This window comes from Eubalaena glacialis, chromosome 2, assembly GCF_028564815.1.
Source record: "Eubalaena glacialis isolate mEubGla1 chromosome 2, mEubGla1.1.hap2.+ XY, whole genome shotgun sequence".
Taxonomy (NCBI): domain Eukaryota; kingdom Metazoa; phylum Chordata; class Mammalia; order Artiodactyla; family Balaenidae; genus Eubalaena; species Eubalaena glacialis.
Window position 1 is genome coordinate 24,457,770 of NC_083717.1, and position 24,272 is coordinate 24,482,041.

The window sequence follows — 24,272 nt, forward strand, 5'->3', positions numbered from 1 at the left end:
GGGCTCGCGGTAGTTCAGGGCCGGAGGGGCGAGGGGGCGGGACCGAAGGGCGCGGGGGCGGGGCCGGGGCGGGGTGCGCGGGGCGCGGGCGGGAGGCGCGCGGTGGGGCGGGGTCTGTGGTGGTGAGGGGCCCGGGCGGGGCTGCGGGGGCGGGGCAAGAGGGCGCGGGGGCGGGGCCGCGCGCGTTCGCAGCCGCGAGCCCGGCGCTGTACCCAGCGCTGTGTCCCGCGCGTCCCGCCGCGTCCCGGTGCCACCGCCCCGGCCCCACCATGCTCCCGCTGCTCGGGCTGTGCTTGACCCTGCCGTTCTGCGCGGGGTCGCTGGAAGAGGCGCAGAGCTGGGGGGACACTTCGGAGCAAGTAAGTGGAGTTCGGGGGGCCGCAGGGCGGGCCCGGGACGCGGGCTGCCGCCCTTTCCCACCGCCTCCTTCGGGCGCGTGGCTGCCGGACAGGCTCCTGGACGCGAGGAAAGGAGGGTTCACCCCCATCTCCTGTCACATCGTCCCTCCACCTCCTCTCTGTCCCCAGCCGTCTGCTCGGGAACTTCCCCATCTACTGGTCCCTCGAGGAGAGCGTCTGGCTGGCGAAGTTTCTTGCAGAATTGTGCCTGCCACTTCAAAGTCCTGCAGAACCAAATCTCCTTGGCTCCTGTTACTTGCGCGGGTTTCTGCTAGTTTTTTGTTGTTCATTTCTGAGCCAGAGCCCCAGGTTAACTACAGGATTCTTTAAGACTCGTGTGTGGGGTAGTGTGTTGTTGCTGTCGGTTCCTAGTTGTTCCAGAGAGAAAGCACATCTAGGAAAAGTTCCAAACTCCTGGAAGCCTCTGCTTTTCCCATCTGAAAACAAGGAGAACACGACTTTCCATCAGGTTCTTATCAATGCTTTAGCAGTTTAAAGGTGGCCAGATGGTGGGCAGAGGATCAAGAACCAAAGGGTCTCAGTTACCCTGGTTAATATTCTGTGTATCTGCCAGGGTTTTTAAAATGGCTTAACCTCACAGGTGAATGAAACCTGCAAATATGAAATCTCAGTACAATGCCCCATGGATAGGAAAGCTCTTTGAAGAGTATAAAACAGGTTGGAACAGTTTTCAAAGCGCAGACCTTATAGGGAGAAATGGCTCTGTCCTGATTAAAGGCTCCTGGTGCTGTTTACACACACGTATTTAAATTGTTTAGCTGATAGCATGCTTTCACAGGGTGGGAAGAAGAGATAAGCAAGTATACTTTCTGTCCCCTTTCCCAGCACCTTGGTTTGAAGAGCAGATCTGGAAAACAGAATCTACCTAAACATCCCGTAGTTACTTTCATGTTGACGCTCCCTCAAGGATGTGCTTATCTGTGAAATGGAAGAAATGGTCATTCTCTTGTAGGACTATCAGGAGAAATAACCCATAAAAATTCCAGGAGGCTGTGCGGTGAAGGGGAAACATGCAGGCTTGGGATCCAGAGCGAAAGGCTGGTCTCTCCTTTGCCCTTTACAGCTGTGTGGCCTGGACAAGCTGCTTACCTTCTCTGAGCCTTCCTTTACTGTCCATCACAGCACGGAACACACCTCCTCTTGAGCATACTTGTAAGGATCCAGCTGCTAGTTTATGTGAAGGACCTGGTATACAGTGGGTGCTCAAGAAATGGTAGCTGTTTTGGTCAGTGGTTAAGGGCATAGACTTGGTGCCTGGGCTCGATTCCTGATTCTGGCACTTACCAGCTCTGTGACGCTGAGCAAGGTCCTGGGTGCTTCAATCTCCAATTCTGTGAAAAGTGGGAGAGAATAGGGTGATGAGGATTGGATAGTTAATACCCCTAAGGTGCTGGGAACGGTGTCAGCACTTAATGTTGGTGGCTGCTGTTAGGCTTGGGCAGCTGAAATGCCGAGGGTAGGAATTTAGGGTAAAGATCCTAAAACTTTTTTTAGGGGGCGGAGGGAGAAGAATGTGGGAAGCACTGAAACAAAGATTCTGTTTATGAACTAGGAGGAGGGACTAAAGCTCTGACATCTGCAAGTCCAAGTAGGCTTAACACTGAACTTCCCTGAATAGCAGAACACAGGTTTAGCCCATTTTAGTGACTTCATGCAGTCGTCAACTCACGGCACTATTTATTCATGTGGAAAATGACTAAATCAGAAAAGACTCCAAATATAAAGTTCTGTGAAATTTTGCGATTTTACCTTTTTATCCCTACTCTATTAAAAAAATTTGTGTGTGTGTATAAGATGTAGGATTTGAGAGCACAGGCTCCAGAACCAGACTTCCTGGGTTTGAATCCTGGCTCTGCACTTACTGGGGAGTTAATTAACATCTAAGAGCCCCTATTTACCCATCTTGAGAATGGGGATGATGAGATTACTTAATTAAAAGGCTTTTGAAGATTAAAATAGTTAATATACTTAGAACTTAGAATGGTGCCTGGCAATGCAGTTAGTGCTCTGGTGTCAATAATTATGGTCTTCAAAATTATATGTGAACAACTTTTAAAATTTATTTTTTATTGAAGTATAGTTGAATTACAATGTGTTAATTTCTGCTGTATAGCAAAGTGATTCAGTTATACGTATTATATTTACATTCTTTTTCATATTCTTTTCCATTATGGTTTATCACAGGATATTGAATATACTTCCCTGTGCTATACAGTAGGACCTTGTTGTTTATCCTTTCTGTATATAATAGTTGGCATCTACTAATCCCTAACTCCCAATCCAAACCTCTCCCACCATCCCTCCCCCTTGACGACCACCAGTCTATTCTCTATGTCCCTGATTCTCTTCTGTTTCATAGATAGGTTCATTTATGTCCAGTTTTAAATTCCACATATAAGTGATATCATATGGTATTTGGTGAACAATGTTTAAATGTCAATGAATATGTAAGTTTTAATGTACCTGAACTTGCCTATTAGCTTGTGTGGCAATTCTTGTGCTGCAACTTGCCTATTAGCTTGTTATATACCTTTAATTGAAAATATTACTAATAGTATCCTAGATTCAAGTCCCTTCCTCCCTCTCCACCTCATCTGTAAACAGTGTTACCCGTAGTGTAATAAACCCACTGTCAGCAGTGGGTTTCAAACTTCATCCTGCAGAAAGACACTCGGGGGCTCTTTAAACATTCAGATTCCTATGCCCCACCCCCATCAATTTCCATCCACTAGGTTTGGGTGGGACCCAGATGATCCTGATGCAGGTGATGCATGGACCACACTTAGACTAATTCAGCTTTGAAAGAATTTTTCAGGAAATCAATATTAAAAAGCAAGGCTCTTGTATAAAATCAGCCTGCTTTCAAATTGATATGGTTTCTTTTTTTTTTTAATATTTATTTAGTTATTTATTTTTGGCTGTGTCGGGTCTTCATTGTGGCTCGCGGGCTTCTCTCTAGTTGTGGCATGAGGGCTCGCGGGCTTAGTTGCCCAGCGGCATGTGGGATCTTGGTTCCCTGACCAGGGATCGAACCCGCGTCCCATGCATTGGAAGGCAGATTCTTAACCGCTGGACCACCAGGGAAGTCCCTCAAACTGATATGGTTTCTTTAACTAAGGATGGAGCTGCGTTCCCATTATTACAAAAGCAGTTTTTAATTTACAGAATAGTAGTAGGCACCAAGTGTTGAGTGTCAGGGAGAGTTTGCTAGGAGCTCTATATAAAAATAATAAGAAGCAATAAAGTATATGGTTAAGAGCACCCCAAGTGGAACCAGACTGCCTGGGTTCAAATCTGGATCCCACCACTTACTGGCTGTGTGTACTTGGGCAAGTAACTTAACCTCTCTGGGTCTCCGTTTCCTCACCTGCAAGATGGCGTTGTTAATGGTTCCTACCTCATAGGTAGGGGTGGATCTAAGTTTTGAGAGAGGAGTCAAGTTTACCTAATGGGCAAAGCCCTCTTAAAGAAAAATGCTAAATGCTAAAAGTGCTAAAATAAACATTTATTTAGAATGATAAATAAATCACAGCAAATGACACATTTTGACAAACACTACGAATACCACCGTTTGTTAAGGGACCGTGCAAGTGAAGGATCCTGACGCTTACCTTTTATTAGCTTCTAAACAATAATAAACTATTAAATAAAAAATAACAAACCCACTTCTGCTCCTTTTTGTTGTGAGGATAAAATGAGTTGATTCAGGCACAGCACTTACGTTTAGTAAGCACTCAGGTCCTATTAGCTATTTTGGTTATTTATGTACAGCCTGGTTGAATCTCTGCCACTGCAAGGAAGGCCTCAGCGAGCTTATGCTCCAGGAGAACTATGGAAGTCCACCCAGGGGAAGTGATGCACGCAAGTGATATTTCAGAGCCTAGATTAGAACCCAGGAGTGCTGAATGCCAAGCCGGGCTCTCAATGACTCCTCCAAAGACCGCCACTTTCATATTTACAATGTAATGTAATTTGTTTAAATACGATTTTAATTTGTAGCTCCTGGCACATAGATTGTGTTCAGCATAGGCTTCTGGTACCACACTCACAGTGGTGATACATTTCTAATTCCCTGAATCGAGCATTTCTGCAGTTTTAAGTTTTATAGTCTCTCACTCAGAACCTTTGTATTTGGGAAAACAAAGAAAATCAAGACCAGTTTTGTTTTTTTTTAACGCTTTGAAAAGTAAAGTCAAGGAAAGATTCTGTGAGCTCCAGACCACTCGATAATGTCTCCTTTATGTGCACGGGTGTGATCGTTGCAATGGAGTCCTAAGGCTGGATGGGGAAGAAGGGTATTACGGGAGAGATTCCAGAGGTTTACTCACTCCTGAACCAGAACCAGCTATATCTGGTTTCTTTGGGGGGAGGTGGGGAGAAGGATGGGAGAGTCCTGCGAGCTGGGCGGTGAGTCGTATGTGACTTCGTGTTCCTAACTAACGCTCTCCCAAGGTCCTGGATGCGCTAACATAAAGCAGCTGTGCCCACCGTGCTGTCAGAGGTCCAGCTGGAGGTCCTGTAAGCTTTCTGTATCTAAGGAGCAGAGGGTCCGTTTAGGAAAATGGGGCCATAGGATGGAGACCGGAGCTTTCTTTGTGGGGTTGGGGGGTGGTCCCAACCTCCTGATTATCTTCCCACAAGCCAGATCCATTTCCCTTGTTTCTCACAGGTTAAAAGAAACAAGGTGACTTGCCTAAGGTTAGTTGGTTTGGGTTTTGTTTTTGTTTTTCCAGCTGCCTGGAAAATTGTTTGGAATTTCAGCCCCCAAAAGAAGTTTCTTCTTCCATTGCTGAGGTTATGGGCCCCCCAAATGGCAAGAGATCCATAGCAGGACAACCTGCAGCAACATTTCTCCAAAGGAAGAGAACTTTTGTGCGGGTGACAGAGAATTACCCAGATGGGATCCTCCCAGACTAACTGTCCTCGGTCCAGGTGATGGGTGGCATCTCCCGTGCTTTCCACCCTGTAGCCCTGGGTTTGGTGTCAGGTCCTGTATCAGATCTCTGAGTCAGCGGACTCCTGAGCTCCTGGCTCTTGGTTTCAGGTTTTCAGATGCCCTCAGAAGATGGAGCCCAGCGGGTAGATACATTTCTGGCACAGAGCCCGCTGGGAACTCATGTCTTCAGCCCTTTGATGGTGTGTGGCTGAAGCTGGCCTAAGTACAGCCTGAGGGCATGAACCCCGCCTTTCTGTCCCACTTTCAGTGGACCCGGGTCATTAAAGCATCCATCCCTAATGGGAATGTGTTGTTCTGCGTATTCACAACATCCCTCACCCTGGGTGGAATTAGGGTTCACTCCTCTTCTCCTTTCCTGTGCTCTTTCCCATCTGTGGATTTTCTGGAATGCTTTCACGGTGTTTCTCTTCCCTCCCAATCCTGATCCAACACTGTGATTGATCCTGGGGTGAGAATACCATCTCTGTTATCCAAATTACAAACACTAAGCAGTGCCTGCTGTTTTTTACCTCTGGTTGGACTACCCGATGATGGAGTAGAGGGGGATTCCAATCCCCCAGCTCTGATGGTGTTATTGCTACATTCTTTGTGCAAAGGCAGTCTTCAGCCACCCTTGCACATCCTGGTAGGGAGTGCTGCTTGGTCCATGTGAGTTAAAGAGGCAGATGATGAGCTTTTTCTCAGCATGGTTCCTGTATTGAACTGGATGCTCTTTAAATTTCTCTTCCCCTTTCATTCCACTCCAACGAACATCCTACACAACTACTTCTAGCCATCCCTCCATCGTAAAGCCTCTTATGGTCATCTGAGAACATAGTGAACTCTTCTTTTTTCCATTTCCTTTGTAAAAATTACCTCGTCTACTAAGTCTTCCTGAGTGTATTTCTTTCAAGTAGGTAGTATCGTCCTTGATGGCAAAGATCGTGGCTCGTATTTCTCAATAAACACTGTGGTCTGGACATCTGTTCTGATGCTGGAGAAGTAAGCTCAGCTCAGTAGGAGCAAAACATCCTATTTGAGCCATCTCTTAAGTCTGTTATTTGGGGGTCCATGCTCTGAGATTACTCTTCATGGCAGCCCTTGACGTTAAGCTGGAGTCGGTTACTTACCTGTCCTTAACCCACACTCCCAGGTTCTTACCAGGCAATGGGAAAACTCTCCAACAATAAAAGGGATCAGGAATTCCTAACTAAAAACAATGAAGATGACATTGCTGTCATTTCCACTTCTAATCCTAGCTGGCACCAGGAAGTTTTGATTCTGGTTCAGTCTGAGTCTAAATTTGGACTGAAGTGTAGCCATCGTCATCCCCCGAGAGGTCAGATAGTCATCTCAAAAATGAAAAACCAACCTCTCTTGTTCTCCTTAATGCTTGTTTATTTTCTTGGAAAACCTATTTTACAAAGGAGGAGACTTCAAAGAAATACTTTAGATCAACCAGAGAACATAATACCTGGGCAGGGCTGAGCTTCCCTTCTGACCATGGCTATCTTAAGTGGTCCCCAGCCTATTCCACAATTTTAGGAAGGGAGAGGCCTGAGCTGAGCCTGCAGACCCGATGGAGACCTTGCCCAGGATGCTTATTCTGGCTTTCCTTGGACGGTCCCAATCATCCCATGTCATTTTAGGAATAGAAACCAGTGTCCTCCTAGTCATTGTTTGGTTCTCATATGGAGCCAGGGCCGATGTCAACCTAAATCCTGTACTGATTCTTTCTATTCCATGTTCTGTAGAATAGGAGACTCTATAATGGCTTATAATGGTAATTTACAGTAGCATTATCTATTTTCAGGAGGGATCAGGGAGAGGATAGTGATTAAACCAGTTTCTGTTATACTTTTAGTTAACAAAATGGAAATATCTTTATTGTTTTTTTCCTATTTGGAAATGATACACAGTAATTTGTCCAAAACTGAGGTAGTACAAAAAAGTTTAAAGAAAAAGAATTTAATCACTCAAAGGTAACAGCCATTAGCATTTTGGGCACATTCTACACATGTAGACACTTATAAAAATGAGATCATGTTAAATCTAGCATTTTGCTACCTGATTTAATCACTTAAAATATGTCTTAAAATATGGCCAGGCTGTCCTCACTGGGGTAACAACCCCCAAATCTCAGTGACTTACATGACAAACGTTTATTTCTTGCTTGTATGACTTGTCCATCTTGGATTGTCGGTGCAGCAAGTGTGATCTTGGGCTTGATGGAGCAGTGACCATATCAAACGTTGCTAATTACTATGCCGGTGAGAAAAGGCAGTTCTGGAGGACCTCACACCTGCGATCAAATCCTTGGCGCAGAAGTGACAGATGCCACTTACATTCATAACTTATTGGCCAGAGCCAGTCCCGTGGCTCTGTCTTCCCACAAGGGGGCCAGGAAATGCAGTCCTTCTGGCAGAGAGTTGGAGAAATATTTGATGAACAGCACAGAAGTCCAGTAAAATTAACATTGATGTCAGTAAATAGAGGCCCATACTATTATTTTCAATAGCTGTATTCTAATTAATCAATGTATCATAATATATTTAACCAAACCATTTTTAAAGGATATGTTAGGCTATTTCCAATGATTAGCAATTGTTTTAAAAATTGCAAAGAATTTTTTTGTACATTCATTTTTTTCCTATTGATTTTTCCCCCATATGATGCTTTTCTGAAACTAGGATTTCTAAATTAGAAGACGTGCATACTGGTGGAAATGTAAAATGTTACAGCTGCTTTGAAAACTGGTTTATCTATTTCTTAAAAGTTAAATTTATCATATGATCCAGGAATTCCACTTGTAGGTATCTGCCTGAGGAAGCTAAAAACATATGCCCAACACAAAGAACTCTATGTGAATGTTCATGCAAGTTCCACATTGTAAATAATAGCCAAAAAGTAGAAATAACCTAAACGTCCATCAACTGGCCAATGGATAAACAAAATGTGGTGTATCCACACAATGGAATATTATTCAGACGTAAAAAAGAACAAAGTGCTGATAAATGCAACAAGATTACGCTAAGTGAAAAAAGCCAGTAATAAATGACCACATATGGTATGATTCCATGTATATGAAATGCCCAGAATGAGTAAATCCGTAGAGACAAAGTAGATTAGTGGTTGCCTGGGGCCAGGGCAAAGGCTGGGGTTGGGAGCTGGTGGGTAAGGGGTGCAACCTTTCTGTTAGGATAATAAAAATGTTCTAAGTTGATTGTCGTGGTGATTGCACAACTCTGTGCATACACTAAAAAACATTGAATTGTTTTAAATGAATGAATTCTATTGTTTGTAAATTATACCGCATAAAGCTGTTGAAAAAGGCATGCATACAGTCTAAGCATATTTTCCAAGCCTGTGATCGACATTGTCAAACTGCCCTCCAGAAAGGCCGATTCATCACTCACAGCAGCGGTAGTTAACACTTCTGTTCTTTAAACAGTGATGTGTCATGAGAAATAATCAGCAACCAGCTAGGACTTTTAAATTAGTCCAGAGGGGCTGGTTAATTATTATATGATTTTTAAAAATAAGGATGTTATTACCGTCCCATGCCCCTCCTCTGCATGTGGGAAAGTATAACAAATCATCCACAAAAAACACAGTAAGAAAGTTCAAGGTAAGTTCAGTTTTGCTTCCAGAGTTTCGTGGAGTTTTGAGTGGAGTAAATGAGCCCATCAGAGTTGAGCTGACAGGTTTACTCGTTGTAACAGACACAACAGCAAAGAGCCGATTTTCAAGCCAAAAGTGAATGGAAACCGAAAACAGATATTCTAATGAACTCTGTCCTGGCCATTTCATCTGTCTTCCCCTAACAGATGTAAGAACCCTCAGGTAAGGAGGGGGTGTGACATCGTGGGTTCAGCAGTCAGCCAGGTCTGAGAGGGGTGAATTCTAATCCTGGCCTGGATGCTCCCTGGTTACAGGTCAAAACTGCTTTTCAGGATGGATAACCCTTTGCGTGAATTCGAATTGGTTTTAACCCCCCTCATGTAACTCACATGAGAATGACCTCACGATCATATTTCATGTCTCTTTTCTTCTTCTAGGTTGCACTCAGGGTCCCAAGGCAAGTCAGGCTGTTGCAAAGGCTGGTACGTATATTCACGTATATTCTCTTAAAAATCTGTTCCCCTCGCTGTTCTATGTATTTTGAACCAGGCAATAACTATGTTTGCAGCTTCTCCAAAGCTTATAAATTGCATGTAGAAGAAATCGAACATGAAACCGTGTAGCTTCTATAAGGCTTTCTTTTATAGGCTTTTATAAGGCTTTCTTTAAGTGGATTTTTTTTCTGAGAAGAGACCTGATTATCCCAGTAGAACTCTAAGGACAAAGTGTGAAGTTTTCAAAGACCTTCTTAGAAAAAAGCCCAACACCTAAGTGAATCTTTACTTTTTTATGATGTTCTTACACAAGAAATAAAGGCTGTGTTGTGAAGTAAACAGCTAAAGCAAGCAAAGAATTCACATTTGTAGATTAAAGCTTTGTGTAATGGAAGTTGGTCCAGGCTCTCAGTGCATGCTGGAGGTTTCCAGATGGAACTTGGGCAGATAGATGTTCAGGATTCTAAGCATTTATCTGAAATGATCTCAGTCCTTCCTTCCCACTGTGTGTGCCGTGACATATCAAAATGTGGGGACACGCCTTCAGGCTCTGAGGCTATGGATTCCTCTGTACATCCTCAGGAATGAGCCATTTACCTAAGGCCTCCCCACTCCTGGCTGGTGGTCGAGTCAAGGCTGGATCGACCATGACCAATGTTGCAATCATTACCATCTTTATTTGGACCAGGACTTTGTATTCTTATCGTTTTCTGCATGGCCTCTTCCTCCCCTCCCTTCTCCTATCCTCCCAATCCGACTCCCCATACCCCAGGTTTGCTAACCTCATTGTCTCATGTTTTTGTCCATGTTCACATCATCATACACAGACATATGTGAACATAAACGGGTCAAGAATTGTGAAGAGTCTAGATTTTTACCCTACTTACAAGCCAATAAGCTAGTCTGTTGCTGTTTCATGGCTGCTGGCACCAAACAAGAGACTCCTGGGCCAGAGATGAAGGATGATTTATTACTCACAGTAAGAGCATAAGTCAGAGTGGCAGGATTGGTGCCTTTCCTCCAGCTCAGTTCTCACGTAGTGATACAGAGAGGGCCAGGCGACACCTACACACGTGGCTGGTTTTATCACAAGAGAGGTACTGTAGAGCACAGGAAACTCTACTCAGTACTCTATGATGACCTATATGGGAAAAGAATCTAAAAAAGAATGGATATGTGTATAGGTATAACTGATTCACTTTGCTGTACAGCAGAAGCTAGCACAGCATTGTGAATCAACCATACTCCAATAAATATTAGTTAAAAAAAAAAAGAGAGAAACGCTAAGCTTAGGGAACCCGACTCTTTTGTAATGAGCGCTAAGCCTGCCTGATCTTTGCCCTGGAGGGAGACATTCTCTTTATTATTCTGGACTTTAAGCCAACCTGCCCTTTGCTCTGAAGGGAAGCCCCACCTCTCTCTTCCCAAGCTGTTGATTATACAAATATCCTGGAAAATGTAGTACAAAACAGAGGTAGCCAGTGCCTCTGCTCAGAAAATGTGCAGAAATACCAGACTCATGGACAGTAGTCTCCCAGCAAGACATAGATACAAATATTCATTCATTCAACAAAGTTTTTTTTGTTTTGTTTTGTTTTTGGCCAAGCCACGTGGCTTGTGGGATCTTAGTTCCCTGACCAGGGATTGAACCCGTGCTGCTTGCAGTGAAAGCGCTGAGTCCTAACCACTGGACTGCCAGGGAATTCCCAACAAGTATTTTTTTGAATCCTTACTATCTGCCCAGAAATGTTCAAGGCATTGGGAATACAGCAATGAACGAAACAGGCAAAAGACCCTGTCTTTCATAGAGCTTGAATTGTAAAGCGGGGCAGAGATAGACACAGTCAGTAAATAAATGGTTAAGTGTGTTAGGAATAGAGAAGATGCCATGAGAAAAACAACATGGCAGAGGCAGGTGGGGGACCCACGTGTACATTGGCATGTATGAGAGTTTTCGTTTTGCTTTCAGACAGTGGGACCATGTAACCACAGCTACTGTTCCCTGCATGCTGACCATGGGCCAGGCATTGTCCTGAGCGCCTCATGTGTCATAGCTCAACCAAATATACAGACATTTTACAGATAAGAAAACGGAGGTTCAGAGAGATTGAGTCACTTGTCCAAGATTACACTTTCCGAAAGAGGTGGTTGAACCAGGATTTTGAGTGCCAGCAGTCTAGCTTCTGAGTCTGTGCTTGTCACTCATACACCCAACTGCCTTCTCACCTGATTGTATTTTTCTATTTCTTATTATTTTCACTCAACAGTGCCTCACCTGGCCTACCTCTATCCGTTCTTTTAGATGGTGAAAAATATTACAGGTTGTTGGCACACGATGGTTTATCAAGCATTCTGCTATTGATGAGCTTTCAATATTTTTCCGATTTTTTTGCCCCTATAAATGCTGCTGCAAAAAAATTTTTTTCTAATATGTAGGTGCTTTTAATTCTATGACTGAGATTTTCAGTAAGAGGATTGCTGAGTCAGAGTGCAGATACACTTTTAATTTTGATAGATGTAGTCAGACTACTTTTTGAATACACCTAGTACCTTCTGTCTTAATTTCATTTCTATCAGCAGTGATGAATATGTACATTTCTGCCAGCAGTGCTATAATTACTCCTTTTGATTTGTCAGTCTCTTAGATTTAAAGTGATACCTCATTGTTCCTTTAATGTGCATTTCCCTGAGTTTGGACTTTTCCCCATATATTTATTGGCCATTCAGGGTCGTTCTTCTGTGAAATTTTTTCTGCACCCATTTTTCTATTGTGTTTTTTTATCCCCTAATTGTCAGTATGTAGGAGATCTTTGTGTGCTATACATACTCTGTCTTCTGAATTGGAAGAGTTCTCCCCTAAATCTGTTATTTGTCTATTAACTTTGTATATAGTATAGTTGCCATATAAAAGCTTTAAGTTCCTGAGTAATAAATAAGTTTATCTGTTCTTTATACCCTTCAAGGTTTCATTCTTGGTTACAAAGATTTCCTTGGCCCTTTGCCTTAGACTGTTTTATACAGTCTCTCAAATTTTCTTAGAAATATAGGAATGTTAAAAGCCTCACTTTTATTGATACATGTATTATAATTTTGTAATGTGGACTTTATTTACCCATCCAAGCAGTACCAGAATGATCTTTCCAGCATAAGTCTGGTGCATCACTCTCTTTTGCAAATGTCTTCAGTGACTTTGTATCACCTGTAGGATTAACTCTGAGGACATCTATGGCCCCTTGTGATCTGGCTCCTGCCTGCCTCTGTAGCCCTCGCTTACCTGAGTCTCCTTGTATTTCGTGTTGTAGCCATACCACACTAATCTGAATGTTCTCTACTCTAATGAAGAGGACGTGGTGGCCACAGCTGGTACCCTCCTATCACTGCCAGCTCATGGACCCCTGGGGATTTGCTTGATTTTATTCTGAATTAAGTAGATACCCTTTTAATGAAGCTCTCTGGTATCACAGACACCAAAAATGTGTATGTTTTGAAAAGCAGGAGTATCTTTTTTTCTGAGTCTCCATGGTGCTTAACAGCTACTGGCCTGTTTTCCTAAAATAATTCACTGCCATCCTTTAACCTCCCGATGGCAGGGGCCGTGTCTTGGCATCCCCTTCCTAGCAGATATTCTAAAATTTGTAGCTGGGATGTGTTTTGAGCAGATGTGGTGAGACACACAGACACAGAAATGATCGTCACGAAGGAGGAAGTTTATACTCAGAGATCCCGAGGGATGAGAGGCATGGCAGTGCTATGTGGGGAAGCACCGGGTCAGTCAGGGGGCAGCAGGGACAGAGAGAGAATGCGGCCAAGAGCCTTTATTGGGGTTTTTACAGGAAGGAATTGATGAGTCAGGTTAGGTATGCTGCGTAAGCTTAGGGTTGGGTAGTTGGAATAATTTTGGCAGTCTCTGGGCTACAGGGATGGTCCCCAGTGGTCAGGTACCTGGTCCTGGGGTGATACGGGGCAGGGGGAATATTGGTTGGTGTGTGAGAGTTTGGTAAAGGAGGTGGTTTGGGGAGAGGGCTCCGTGCTGATTGGTTGTATCTCGAAGGTGTGCTCGCAGGGGCGTCATTTGCTATCTCTAGGAATCAGCTGGCCCTGGGAGGAGCAGCCTCTCCGAGATCAAAGCCCCAAATGCCAGAGCATCAAGAATATAGAAAATAAGAAAATATAGTCAGTTCAGCAGGTAGTGTGGTGCTGGGCACCATTACCTCACTGAGAGCTAGCTACGTACTTGTCTGTCTCCCTGCTCCCAACTCTAGCCGTCATGGTTTATCTGTTTTAGGGGGTATACAGAATGGAATTTTTTTTCTGCATGAAGATGATAATTGCATTTTGTGTTTCCTCTCTAAACATAATGAAATATTGCCCTATAGAATGTATTACTGCAAATAGGCGATTCAGAGCGGATGACACCCTGTGTCTACAGAGGGAAAATTATTTCCCCAAGGTGGTGAATACAGTCATCAGGGAGGTGCCCGGTCTGAGGTCCTCTGCTTCACGTAATAACAGCATGAGCTGTGTTTTTCTCAAAAGGAAGAAGCATTCAGGTTTAGTAAAGATCTCTGGACGGGAGTCAGCCCATTGCCAAGCTCCGTAAAGTGAGAGGGGCTGCTGAGGTTGTTTCTGAGGTTCTCTCCCACCTTTGGGCTGGTTTCTTCTAGTGGTTGACAAAGAACTCGTAGACCGGATAACACAGCAGAAGGTTAATCTTCTGGGAAGAGACCTGGCTCCTGGCAAAGGCCGTGGCAAACACTCCCTGGTCACAGTTCCAGATGGCATCTTGGGGGATTCAGGATATCTTCTGGGTGGCTTGATCTGAAGTGACTCACATGAGTCACACAGAAACCTCTGGTCCCCCAAGCAGCTAATTAAGACACTCCCTGCCTAAAAACGCGTTTCCATCTGTTTCGCTTTTGCAGGAAAGATAATGAAGACATTATTATGTCACAGGAAGACTTGATTTCTGCCCCCTGTTTTCCAGCCCACATCCCTAAACAAAATACTGAGTTGAATGCAAATATGGAAAGTGTATTGGATTTTTAAGAACTGTGCTTTGGGAAAAACCGAGACCACGGTTTTATATCCTCTCTTTTATGACACATTTTCGTAAACCTCTGCCATTCCAGGTTCTGTGCTTGGCCTTGGGGTGGTGCATCTCCTCACGATTTTATGTACCTGGCCAGTATTCTTCGCCCCATGTGCCCTCCTTTCTAACTAAATTGCACTATTCTTTTTTTTTTTAACATCTTTATTGGAGTATAATTGCTTTACAATGGTGTGTTAGTTTCTGCTTTATAACAAAGTGAATCAGTTATACATATACATATGTTCCCATATCTCTTTCCTCTTGCATCTGCCTCCCTCCCACCCTCCCTCTCCCACACCTCTAGGTGGTCACAAAGCACCGAGCTGATCTCCCTGTGCTATGTGGTTGCTTCCCACTAGCCATCTATTTTACGTTTGGTAGTGTATATATGTCCATGCCACTCTCTTTGTCACATCTTACCCTTCCCCCTCCCCATATCCTCAAGTCCATTCTCTAGTAGGTCTGTGTCTTTATTCCCGTCTTGCCACTAGGTTCTTCATGACCTTTTTTTTTTTTTCCTTAGATTCCATATATATGTGTTAGCATACTGTATTTGTTTTTCTCTTTCTGACTTACTTCACTCTGTATGACAGACTCTAACTCCATCCATCTCACTACAAATAACTCCATTTCGTTTCTTTTTATGGCTGAGTAATATTCCATTGTATATATGTGCCACATCTTCTTTATCCATTCATCCGATGATGGACACTTAGGTTGCTTCCATGTCCTGGCTATTGTAAATAGAGCTGCAATGAACATTTTGGTACATGACTCTTTTTGAATTATGGTTTTCTCAGGATATATGCCCAGTAGTGGGATTGCTGGGTCGTATGGTAGTTCTATTTTTAGTTTTTTAAGGAACCTCCATACTGTTCTCCATAGTGGCTGTATCAATTTACATTCCCACCAACAGTGCAAGACGGTTCCCTTTTCTCCACACCCTCTCCAGCATTTATTGTTTCTAGATTTTTTGCTGATGGCCATTCTGACCGGTGTGAGATGATATCTCATTGTAGTTTTGATTTGTAAATTGCACTATTCTTGTGCCAGGAATGGGCTATGGTTCATTTCCATTTCTATGTCTTTTGTGTTTTTAGAATATTCTTTTTGTTTTCTTTCACCATATATAAATTCTACATATCTTTAAAAGCCTTTTCTTACTTTTATGGTCTTCACTGTTTTCTCTTCCTTCTGAGCTCTGGAAAGTCTTCTAGTCAATGAGTAAATATTACTCAGCCATAAAAAGGAATGAAATTGTGTCATTTGCAGAGACGTGAATGGACCTAGAGACTGTCATACAGAGTGAAGTAAGTCAGAAGGAGAAAAACAAATACCATACATTAACGCATATATGTGGAATCTAGAAAATGGTATAGATGATCTTATTTGCAAAGCAGAAATAGACACACAGACGTAGAGAACAAACATATGGATACCAAGGGGGAAAGGAGAGGGGTGGGATGAATTGGGACATTGGAATTGACATATATACACTACTATGTATAAAATAGATAACTAATGAGAACTTACTGTATAGCACAGGGAACTCTACTCAGTCCTCTGTGGTGACCTAAATGGGAAGGAAATCCAAAAAAGAGGGGATATATGTATACGTATAGCTGATTCACTTTGCTGTGCAGCAGAAACTAACACAACATTGTAAAGCAACTATACTCCAATAAAAAAAAGTAAATACATATATCTCCCTATATCTTCCTGTGTTTCTATTTTTCGTACTTTCTTCCCTCCGCGCCTTGAGAGAACAGATCGTGTGTAATATTTCTTCCCAATCCATCATAGAATTTAGAGTCATGCTTCTGAAATACTACTTTATTACTATTTCCCTTTGGAGGATATATATTTTTCTCTAATTGTTCAAGATTCAGAAAATTCAGTTTTACAAATGTTTTTGATTTTGATTCTCTGCTGAGAGCTGTGGATGAGAAAAAAGGAACAAGTCATGGCCCCTGTTTTCCACGTGTTTACAGGCCAGGAGGGGCAGGGGAAGGGATGGGTAGCTTTCGGGGATGGGGGATGGAGTTGCACATAATTCATGTTAATAGATTTTCAGCGGACAACGCCGGCACGGAAAGGCAAGGGCTATACATGTAAATAACACAGGGGCTCTTGTGGGAAAACACTAACTGGGCAGAAGCAGTAAAACTAAAATAGTTTATTGAAACTTTTCTCAGCCTGTCTCTTGGGGCTACAAACCATAAACTGTGCTTCCTCTTGATGTAATGTTGTGGAAAATTCTGCTACATCCATAATCTTAAGGCAAAAGAAGATACCATAGTAGTCAAACTTAGCATTTTGTCAGGCATCTTCTAATTTTCACATTTTAATTGCTGTGATATTTTAAGTGATAATTATCTCATAAATGAGAACAAATAAACATGACATCAAAGATAATCTCAAGGGTACCAAGTGCAGAAGATCTTTAAATACTTTAGAAATAGTACAGGGCAAGGACTCTTTATGGAAGAAGCTCAGTTTTGTTTGGAATGCCGTGCAGCTAGAGCTGTATGCTCTGTTTATCAAAGACGTAAACTTAACAAGATTTTTTCCCTAGTAGTACTCGACTTTTGTGTAAAGAAGTGATAAGTTGATAAGAAAAAATTGGGGGGGGGGGAATTCCCTGGTGGTCCAGTGGTTAGGACTCCGCGCTTCCATGGCAGGGGGTGCGGGTTCAATCCCTGGTCAGGGAACTAAGATCCTGCAAGCTGCATGGTGCAACCAAAAAGAAAAAAGAAAAAAAAGAAAAAAAATTTTTAGAAAATGTCAGAATGTGGCACTAGTGCAGAATGGATTCAGCTCCCTGCCCTGTCTGGAGTGTTTACAATTTAATGGGGGGGATAACTGAGGTTTACAGGTAACTTTTGAATTGAATCAGCATTACATATACTATGCTTTGGCAGTTCTGTATTTTACTGGCTGTCTAACAGTGACTGCTGGGAAAAGCCTTGATCAGCCAGGCCACCTCTGGAATCCTTTTACAGAAGAGGCAGGATTGGCAGTCAGCAACTCCATATTCTCATGCTGGATTTCTTACCTCCCACCTGTGTGACCAGGGGCAAGTACCCTATCCTGGTCTTAACGTTGGTAAAGCGAGGGGATTGGACTTGAGAGTTTCTTTTTCTTTATATTTGTCTTGATAGCTTTTACTATAACTTCTTCATTTCAAGGGTGTTTCTAATACGCAGAAGTCTAGTTCCCAAAACAAAACCAATAAAGCACGTACAGATCAGAAAGAGCATAGAGTTCGAAATAATTAACAAAATGACTAAATCCAGCTCAAGGGCAACTCACACTAAAGTGGGGTTGTAAACTCAAATGTCTAAAGGTGTCCAGGTCTAAAGGTCCAGGTCTAAATGTCTAAAGGTGTACGAGGAAGGTGTCCAGTTTCTGTTGCTGTATGAAAATCTTCTCCAAACTCGGTGGCTAAAGCAGCAGATTTTGTCCTAAAGAGACTAGATGTTCATAAAGAATGTTTTGTCATCATTGCTTTACAATGTTGTGTTAGTTTCTGCTGTACAACGAAGTGAATCAGCTATATGCATACATATATCCCTTTCCTCTTGGGTCTCCCTCCCACCCTTCCCGCTCCATCCCACCCATCTCAGTCACCACAGAGCACCGAGCTGGGCTCCTTGGGCTATACAGCAGGTTCCCACTAGCTCTCTGTTTTACACATGGTAGTGTATATATGTCAGTCCCAATCTCCCAATTCATACCACCCTCCCCTTCCCCCCGCCGTGTCCACACATCCGTTCTCTACGTCTGTGTCTCTATTCCTGCCCTGCAAGTAGGTTCATCTGTACCATTTTTCTAGATTCCACATATATGCGTTAATATACAATATTTGTTTTTCTCTTTCTGACTTACTTTGTATGACATTGTAAAGCAACTATGCCCCAATTTTAAAAAAAGAGGGCTTCCCTGGTGGTGCAGTGGTTAAGAATCCGCCTGCCAATGCAGGGGTCACGGGTTCGAGCCCTGGTCTGGGAAGATCCCACATGCCGTGGAGCAACTAAGCCTGTGCGCCACAGCTACTGAGCCTGCGCTCTAGAGCCTGCGAGCCACAACTACTGAGCCCGCATGCCACAACTACTGAAGCCTGTGCGCCTAGAGCCTGTGCTCTGCAACAAGATAAGCCACCGCAATGAGAAGCCCGCGCACCGCAACAAAGAGTAGCCCCCGCTCGCCGCAACTAAAGACAGCCTGCGTGCAGCCACGAAGACCCAAAAATAAAATAAATAAATAAATTTATTTTTTAAAAAAGAATATTTTTTTAAATAAAAAATATAATCATATATATATATGATTATATATTTTATATATAAAAATATATAAAATCAGATATATATTTTATATATAAAATATATAATCATCAATTATTTCTGATTTCAGGAATAATTTCCTAAACCCAAAGTTTTATTCCTTACTTTTGGCTTTGACTTAGATTCTTGGATCTCAGAAGAAGACATAATTTAGGTGATTTACTCAAGCTCTCTCAATTTATAGATATAAAATTCTAGCAGAAATACATGAAGTGTCACCTAGTTATATTAGTTTAAAAGAGTGCTTCTCAACCCTCAGAATCCCCTGGAGGACTTGTTGAAACATAGGCTTCTAGCCCCACCCCCTGAGATGGTCGCTCTGTAGGTTTGGCACATGGGGTCTGAGGTTTTGCATTTCTAATAAGTTCCCAGGTGATGCTGACGCTGCTGGTCCAAGGACCACATCTCGAGAACCATTGTTTTGAAATAACTCCTTCTCAGACCGAATTGGAGAACTTGTTTTCTTTCTAGGGGAAAATCTTTCAGATGCGTTTAGATTTTTTTCTGCTTCAAGTTCAGCCACCAGATGAACAGTCTGGTGGAACTCTGCCGCCACCACTGCCCACACTCTGGCCTGGCTCATGCGGTGAAGAAGACACTTAGCAGGAGTTATAATACCATGAGGTAGAAGCAAATGCATGTATTATAGATGCACAGAGAACAGTGAATAGTTTAACCAGCTTTTAAATTCACACTGTCTAGCTACTGCCCTTATCAGAAGTTTCGGGGATAAATTTAATTAGCACAGACTTTCCTATTTCTGGGTTCTAATTCCCCAAATACTTTCCTGAGCTCAGTATTGATTCTTATTTTACAATAATGTGATTGTCATCTGAATGGAAAAGCCCCAGAGTATAGTTTCTCTAAGTGGATATTGAAATTAATTTGGAAATATGAGAATTTCTTTAGGTGTAATCTGATGTTGTGGTCAATTCAGTGAGTCTAGAAATGTGATCTAAACATTTATAACAGAAAAGTGTTATATACTTCACATACTTCTAAAATTCCAATATTTTATTAAATTCTTTAAGTGGAGTATATTCTCTGTTAAATTGAAAATCTTAACTGTGTCCATTTCTTTTTTTTTTTTTTTTTTACAGTTTTAAAAAAAATTTTATATTGGAGTGTAGTTGATTTACAATGTTGTGTTAGTTTCAGGTGTACAGCAAAGTGATTCAGTTATACATATACATATATTTATTCTTTTTCAGATTCTTTTCCCATATAGATTATAACAGAGTATTGAGTAGAGTTCCCTGTGCTATATATACAGTAGGTTCTTGTTGATTATCTATTTTATATATAGTAGTGTGCATATGTTAATCCCAACCTCCTAATTTATCCCTCCCTACTGTGTTCATTTCTTAAAGCTGAGCTAAATAATTTGTTTCTCTGTCATGTACTGGTTGTTCAACCATGACTGTTTTACAATTGAGGGGAAAATCCAGAAAATCAGGACAAGACAAAGAAAGAAGAAAACAATCACAAGTCAAAGGCTCCCAAATTGAAGATGATTTCTCTTACGGAAAAAAAAAACCCACACCTACCCCCAAATGGTTGAATCATGCTTTCATGTGCCATTGAAAATACTGTTTTTCTAAATTTTTATTGAAGTATGGTCGATTTACAATGTTGTGAGAGTTCCAGATGCACAGCATACTGTGTGTTTTGATTCCAACAGAAAACCAAACCCTTGATGACAGAATTCTCGGTGAAGTCCACCATTATTTCCCGTTATGCCTTCACTACGGTTGCCTGCAGGATGCTGAACAGAGCATCTGAGGACCAGGAAATCACGTTTCAGATGCAGATTCCAGCCGCAGCTTTCATCACTAACTTCACTATGTAGGTGACACCCTGGTCAGAGACCCTGGGTTGAAGATTTCTATGCGGGAGGGTCAGGGGGAGCCTGAGGTGCTGTGAGGACCACAGTCTTTGGCCGTGAGAATTTATAAATTCTCAGTCCAGCGAACAGTTCGTGGGAAAGAAGGTTGATTCCCTCCCCCCCCTTCCTCTCCCTTCTTCCTTCTATCTCTTCCTCTCCCCCTTCCTCCTTTTTATTACCTCTTCTTTTATCCCATTACTCTCTTCTTTCCTCCCTCCCCCACCTTCATTTTCTCTTTCTTTCCCTCCAACAAATGGGTACCCACCCTGGGCCAGGCATGCTTCAAGGTGATTGGTCTACTTCTATGAAAAAGGCAATGTTGCTCTGCTCCAGAAATTCCACTGGGGAGAAACAATAAATAAGCAAACAGATGAATAAATGAGATAACTTCAGACAGTAGCAAATGCTGTAAAGATGGCAAGTAGGATTGAGGGGGCTTGTTTAGTTGGGGAGGTGGCTCGGAGGAGTCAGTGTTGAAGCTGAGATCTGAAGGACGAGACACCATGAAACCTTTGATGTACTAGATAGAATATCTTTCTTCTTTTCTCCTGAACTAAGAGGTGAAGAGATGCAAAATAGGTGTATGGGTTTAATTTTAGGTCTGGGCAAGGTTCAAGTTGGTGAATCTTCTTGGAAGTTTGAGCAGGTCTTCTGATTTCCTCCTGGAGAATCAGAGGCCCCATGGCTTGGATCTTCCCATTTGGACCTGTTGAAAATTGCCCTGTAATGAGATGAGTGATGCAAAGGGAGTGCCCTGGGCTGGAATGCATTCTTTCTGCACACCCAAGAGGCAAATAAAAATATTTTCTAGGGTTGTCATGGTTATGAGATCCATGTTTGAGTTTGTCTTGGATGGCAAGCTGGCAACGCAGCTGTCTTGTGTTTCAGGCTTATTGGAGACAAGGTGTATCAGGGAGAAATTACAGAGAAGGAAAAGAAAAATGGTGATAAGGTAAAAGAGAAAAGGAATAAAACCACAGAAGACAGTGGGTAAGTACCATTGAATTAAGGAATTAAAAGTCCACTTCAGCCAAGTGTCAAATTTTCTACCCTGCCTACCCATCTTGTTCTCACGCTTTTCTTCAAAGATTTATCTTTTTATTTTTTATCATCATAATAAATAATTAAATATACCTGGTTAGGGACTTCCCTGGCGGTCCAGCTGTTAAGACTTCACCTTCCAGTGCAGGGGATGCGCGTTCGATCCCTGGTCAGGGAGCTAAGATCCCACATGCCTCAGGGCCAAAACACCAAAGCATAAAACAGAAGCAATATTGTAACAAATTCAATAAAGACTTTGAAAATGGTCCACATCAAAAAAAAAACTTTTTAAAAAAATACATATATATACCTGGTTAACAATATAGTAGCTAAGGGTTTATGATGAAAAGGAATATTTTATCACTCCCATTCCCCAGTTCTCACTTTCTAGAAACATCCACTTCTGATATTTCTGTAGTTTTCTGGTAGTTACCTCCCTCACTCTAAATATTATGATAGTTTTGCTTTTTAAAAATTTTGTGATAAAAATCAGATATTATCTGTTGATTCTGTGCTGTGAAGAAAGAGGATTTAGCATATTTACAATACTCCCACTTTCTCTCTGCATTCCAGTTTTTTGTATTATTATCTTTTTCTTCTTCAGTTAATTTAAGCAGAGTTATACCATCTTAGACGAGCCCTATTATCTTCAATGATAATATTCTGACTCCTTCATGTCATCCTACCTTTTCATTTCCATTTCCAGCACTCATCTCTTCCTACTTAATCATTTACTTTTGCATCATCAGAGTTATCACCGTTAAAATTCTGATCTGTCATGGTATTTGTATTCTTTGTCTATAAACTGAATCTAAACACTGAAAACCAATAAATCAATTCACTTTTAATGACTCCGTAAATAACATTAACTAGAGAACCACCTAGTATACTGAGAATCAATTTCCCTCTCTACCAGCCCATTTGAAAAAAAGTCATCTGTTCCCTTTGAAGAAAAACGATCTTAGTATCTAGAGGAAAAGGTGTGGGCTTTATGAGGATTATCTTTTCTTACACTTCATACATTGTTCAGAATCAGGCAAGCCACAGTTCCGTTTAGTTGGATCACAGCAGGAATCTGTTTTTCCTGGAGGTCACCTGTGTCAATCCCCCTCCCCTTTGCTCCCTCGGGTCTGACACAAGGAGAGGTCGGAGAGTTAAGTAGTCTTTGAATTCTCTGCTCTTCAGAATTCCTTGAACCTGTGTGACCTTCCTCTAGTGCAGGCCTTTGCTACTCCTCCCAAAACTAAATTCTGGTTTTTCTTTCTAATGTCAACTGAAAAAATATGCACGACCTAAAAATCAAGAATTACGTTTTATTGGAGGCATTACTGAAGACTATAGCCTGGGAGACAGCTTCTCAGCTCTGAGGCAGTGTTCCAAACAGGAGCCAGGATATAGAGGAGTTTTTGCTGAAAAAAAAAAAGGTAGTCACACATCAAAAGATTACTGCTAATCACACACACTGAAAAACAACAGACTTCTCGAGTTGATGAATTCAGTGCTTCTGTGTATAGGAAGATGCAAGAGTCTGGGCTCATTGAAATTATTCCTTAGATACGCATCTTAACTATCTAGGGCCAGTCTCCTGGTTTTCTCCGTCCTGAATCCCCTCAGGATGCATCATGGGGGCAGCTGCAGTGGCTGGTGGCTTGATGATGGGGAAACATTGTGGTCCACGCTAAGGCCTCTCGCTGAGAGAGTTTGGCCGGGGCCCTGGGGGACTCGAGGGAACCTGGCTTCCTCTGATCCCCTGTTCCCTTTTCTCTTCCTTCCAGGGAGAAGGGGACGGAGACCTTCAGAGCCTCCGTGGTGCTTCCCAGCAAGGACAAGGCTGCCTTCCTCCTGAGTTACGAGGAGCTCCTGCAGCGGCGGCTGGGGAAGTACGAGCACGTGGTCAGCGTACGGCCCCAGCAGCTGGCGGGGCGGCTGACGGTGGAGGTGACCGTTCTGGAGAGGTCGGGCATCGCGGCGCTGGAGGTGCTGGGGCTCCAGAACAGCCGTCGCCAGGGCAACGGGCGGGGACAAGGTGAGTGGTGCTGGCCGGATGCACTCAGGTGTCCTGTGCTGACTCCAAGCTGGGCACTGGCATTAAACCAGATGGCACCCCTGCAGCACGGGCCCCAAGAGGAGGGGGAATCTGAAGGACAGCAGCAAAACAAAGACAGTGCCCTGTACATTTTTTTTTAAGCCAAGCTCTATCAGGAGATTTTTGTTTTTAAATTTATTTATTTTTGGCTGTATTGGGTCTTCATTTCTGTGCAAGGGCTTTTTCCAGTTGTGGCGAGCGGGGGCCACTCTTCTTCGCGGTGCGCGGGCCTCTCACTGTCGCGGCCTCTCGTTGCAGAGCACAGGCTCCAGACGCGCAGGCTCAGTAGTTGTGGCTCACGGGCCTAGTTGCTCCGCGGCATGTGGGATTTTCCCAGACCAGGGCTCGAACCCGTGTC

The 24,272-nt window shown here is 42.7% G+C and overlaps 1 protein-coding gene across 1 annotated transcript in view; it reads left to right on the forward strand.

Annotated features, from left to right (window-relative positions):
* The first annotated feature begins 217 nt into the window (after positions 1 to 217).
* Positions 218 to 24,272, forward strand: part of ITIH5 (inter-alpha-trypsin inhibitor heavy chain 5) — a 75,435-nt gene continuing 51,380 nt past the window's right edge. Inside the window, exons 1-5 of the mRNA XM_061181649.1 lie at positions 218 to 359; positions 9,414 to 9,458; positions 20,584 to 20,747; positions 21,676 to 21,777; positions 23,604 to 23,854. Coding sequence (XP_061037632.1) covers positions 270 to 359; positions 9,414 to 9,458; positions 20,584 to 20,747; positions 21,676 to 21,777; positions 23,604 to 23,854 — 652 coding nt within the window. The 5' untranslated portion in view covers positions 218 to 269. The remainder of the gene's footprint in view (positions 360 to 9,413; positions 9,459 to 20,583; positions 20,748 to 21,675; positions 21,778 to 23,603; positions 23,855 to 24,272) is intronic.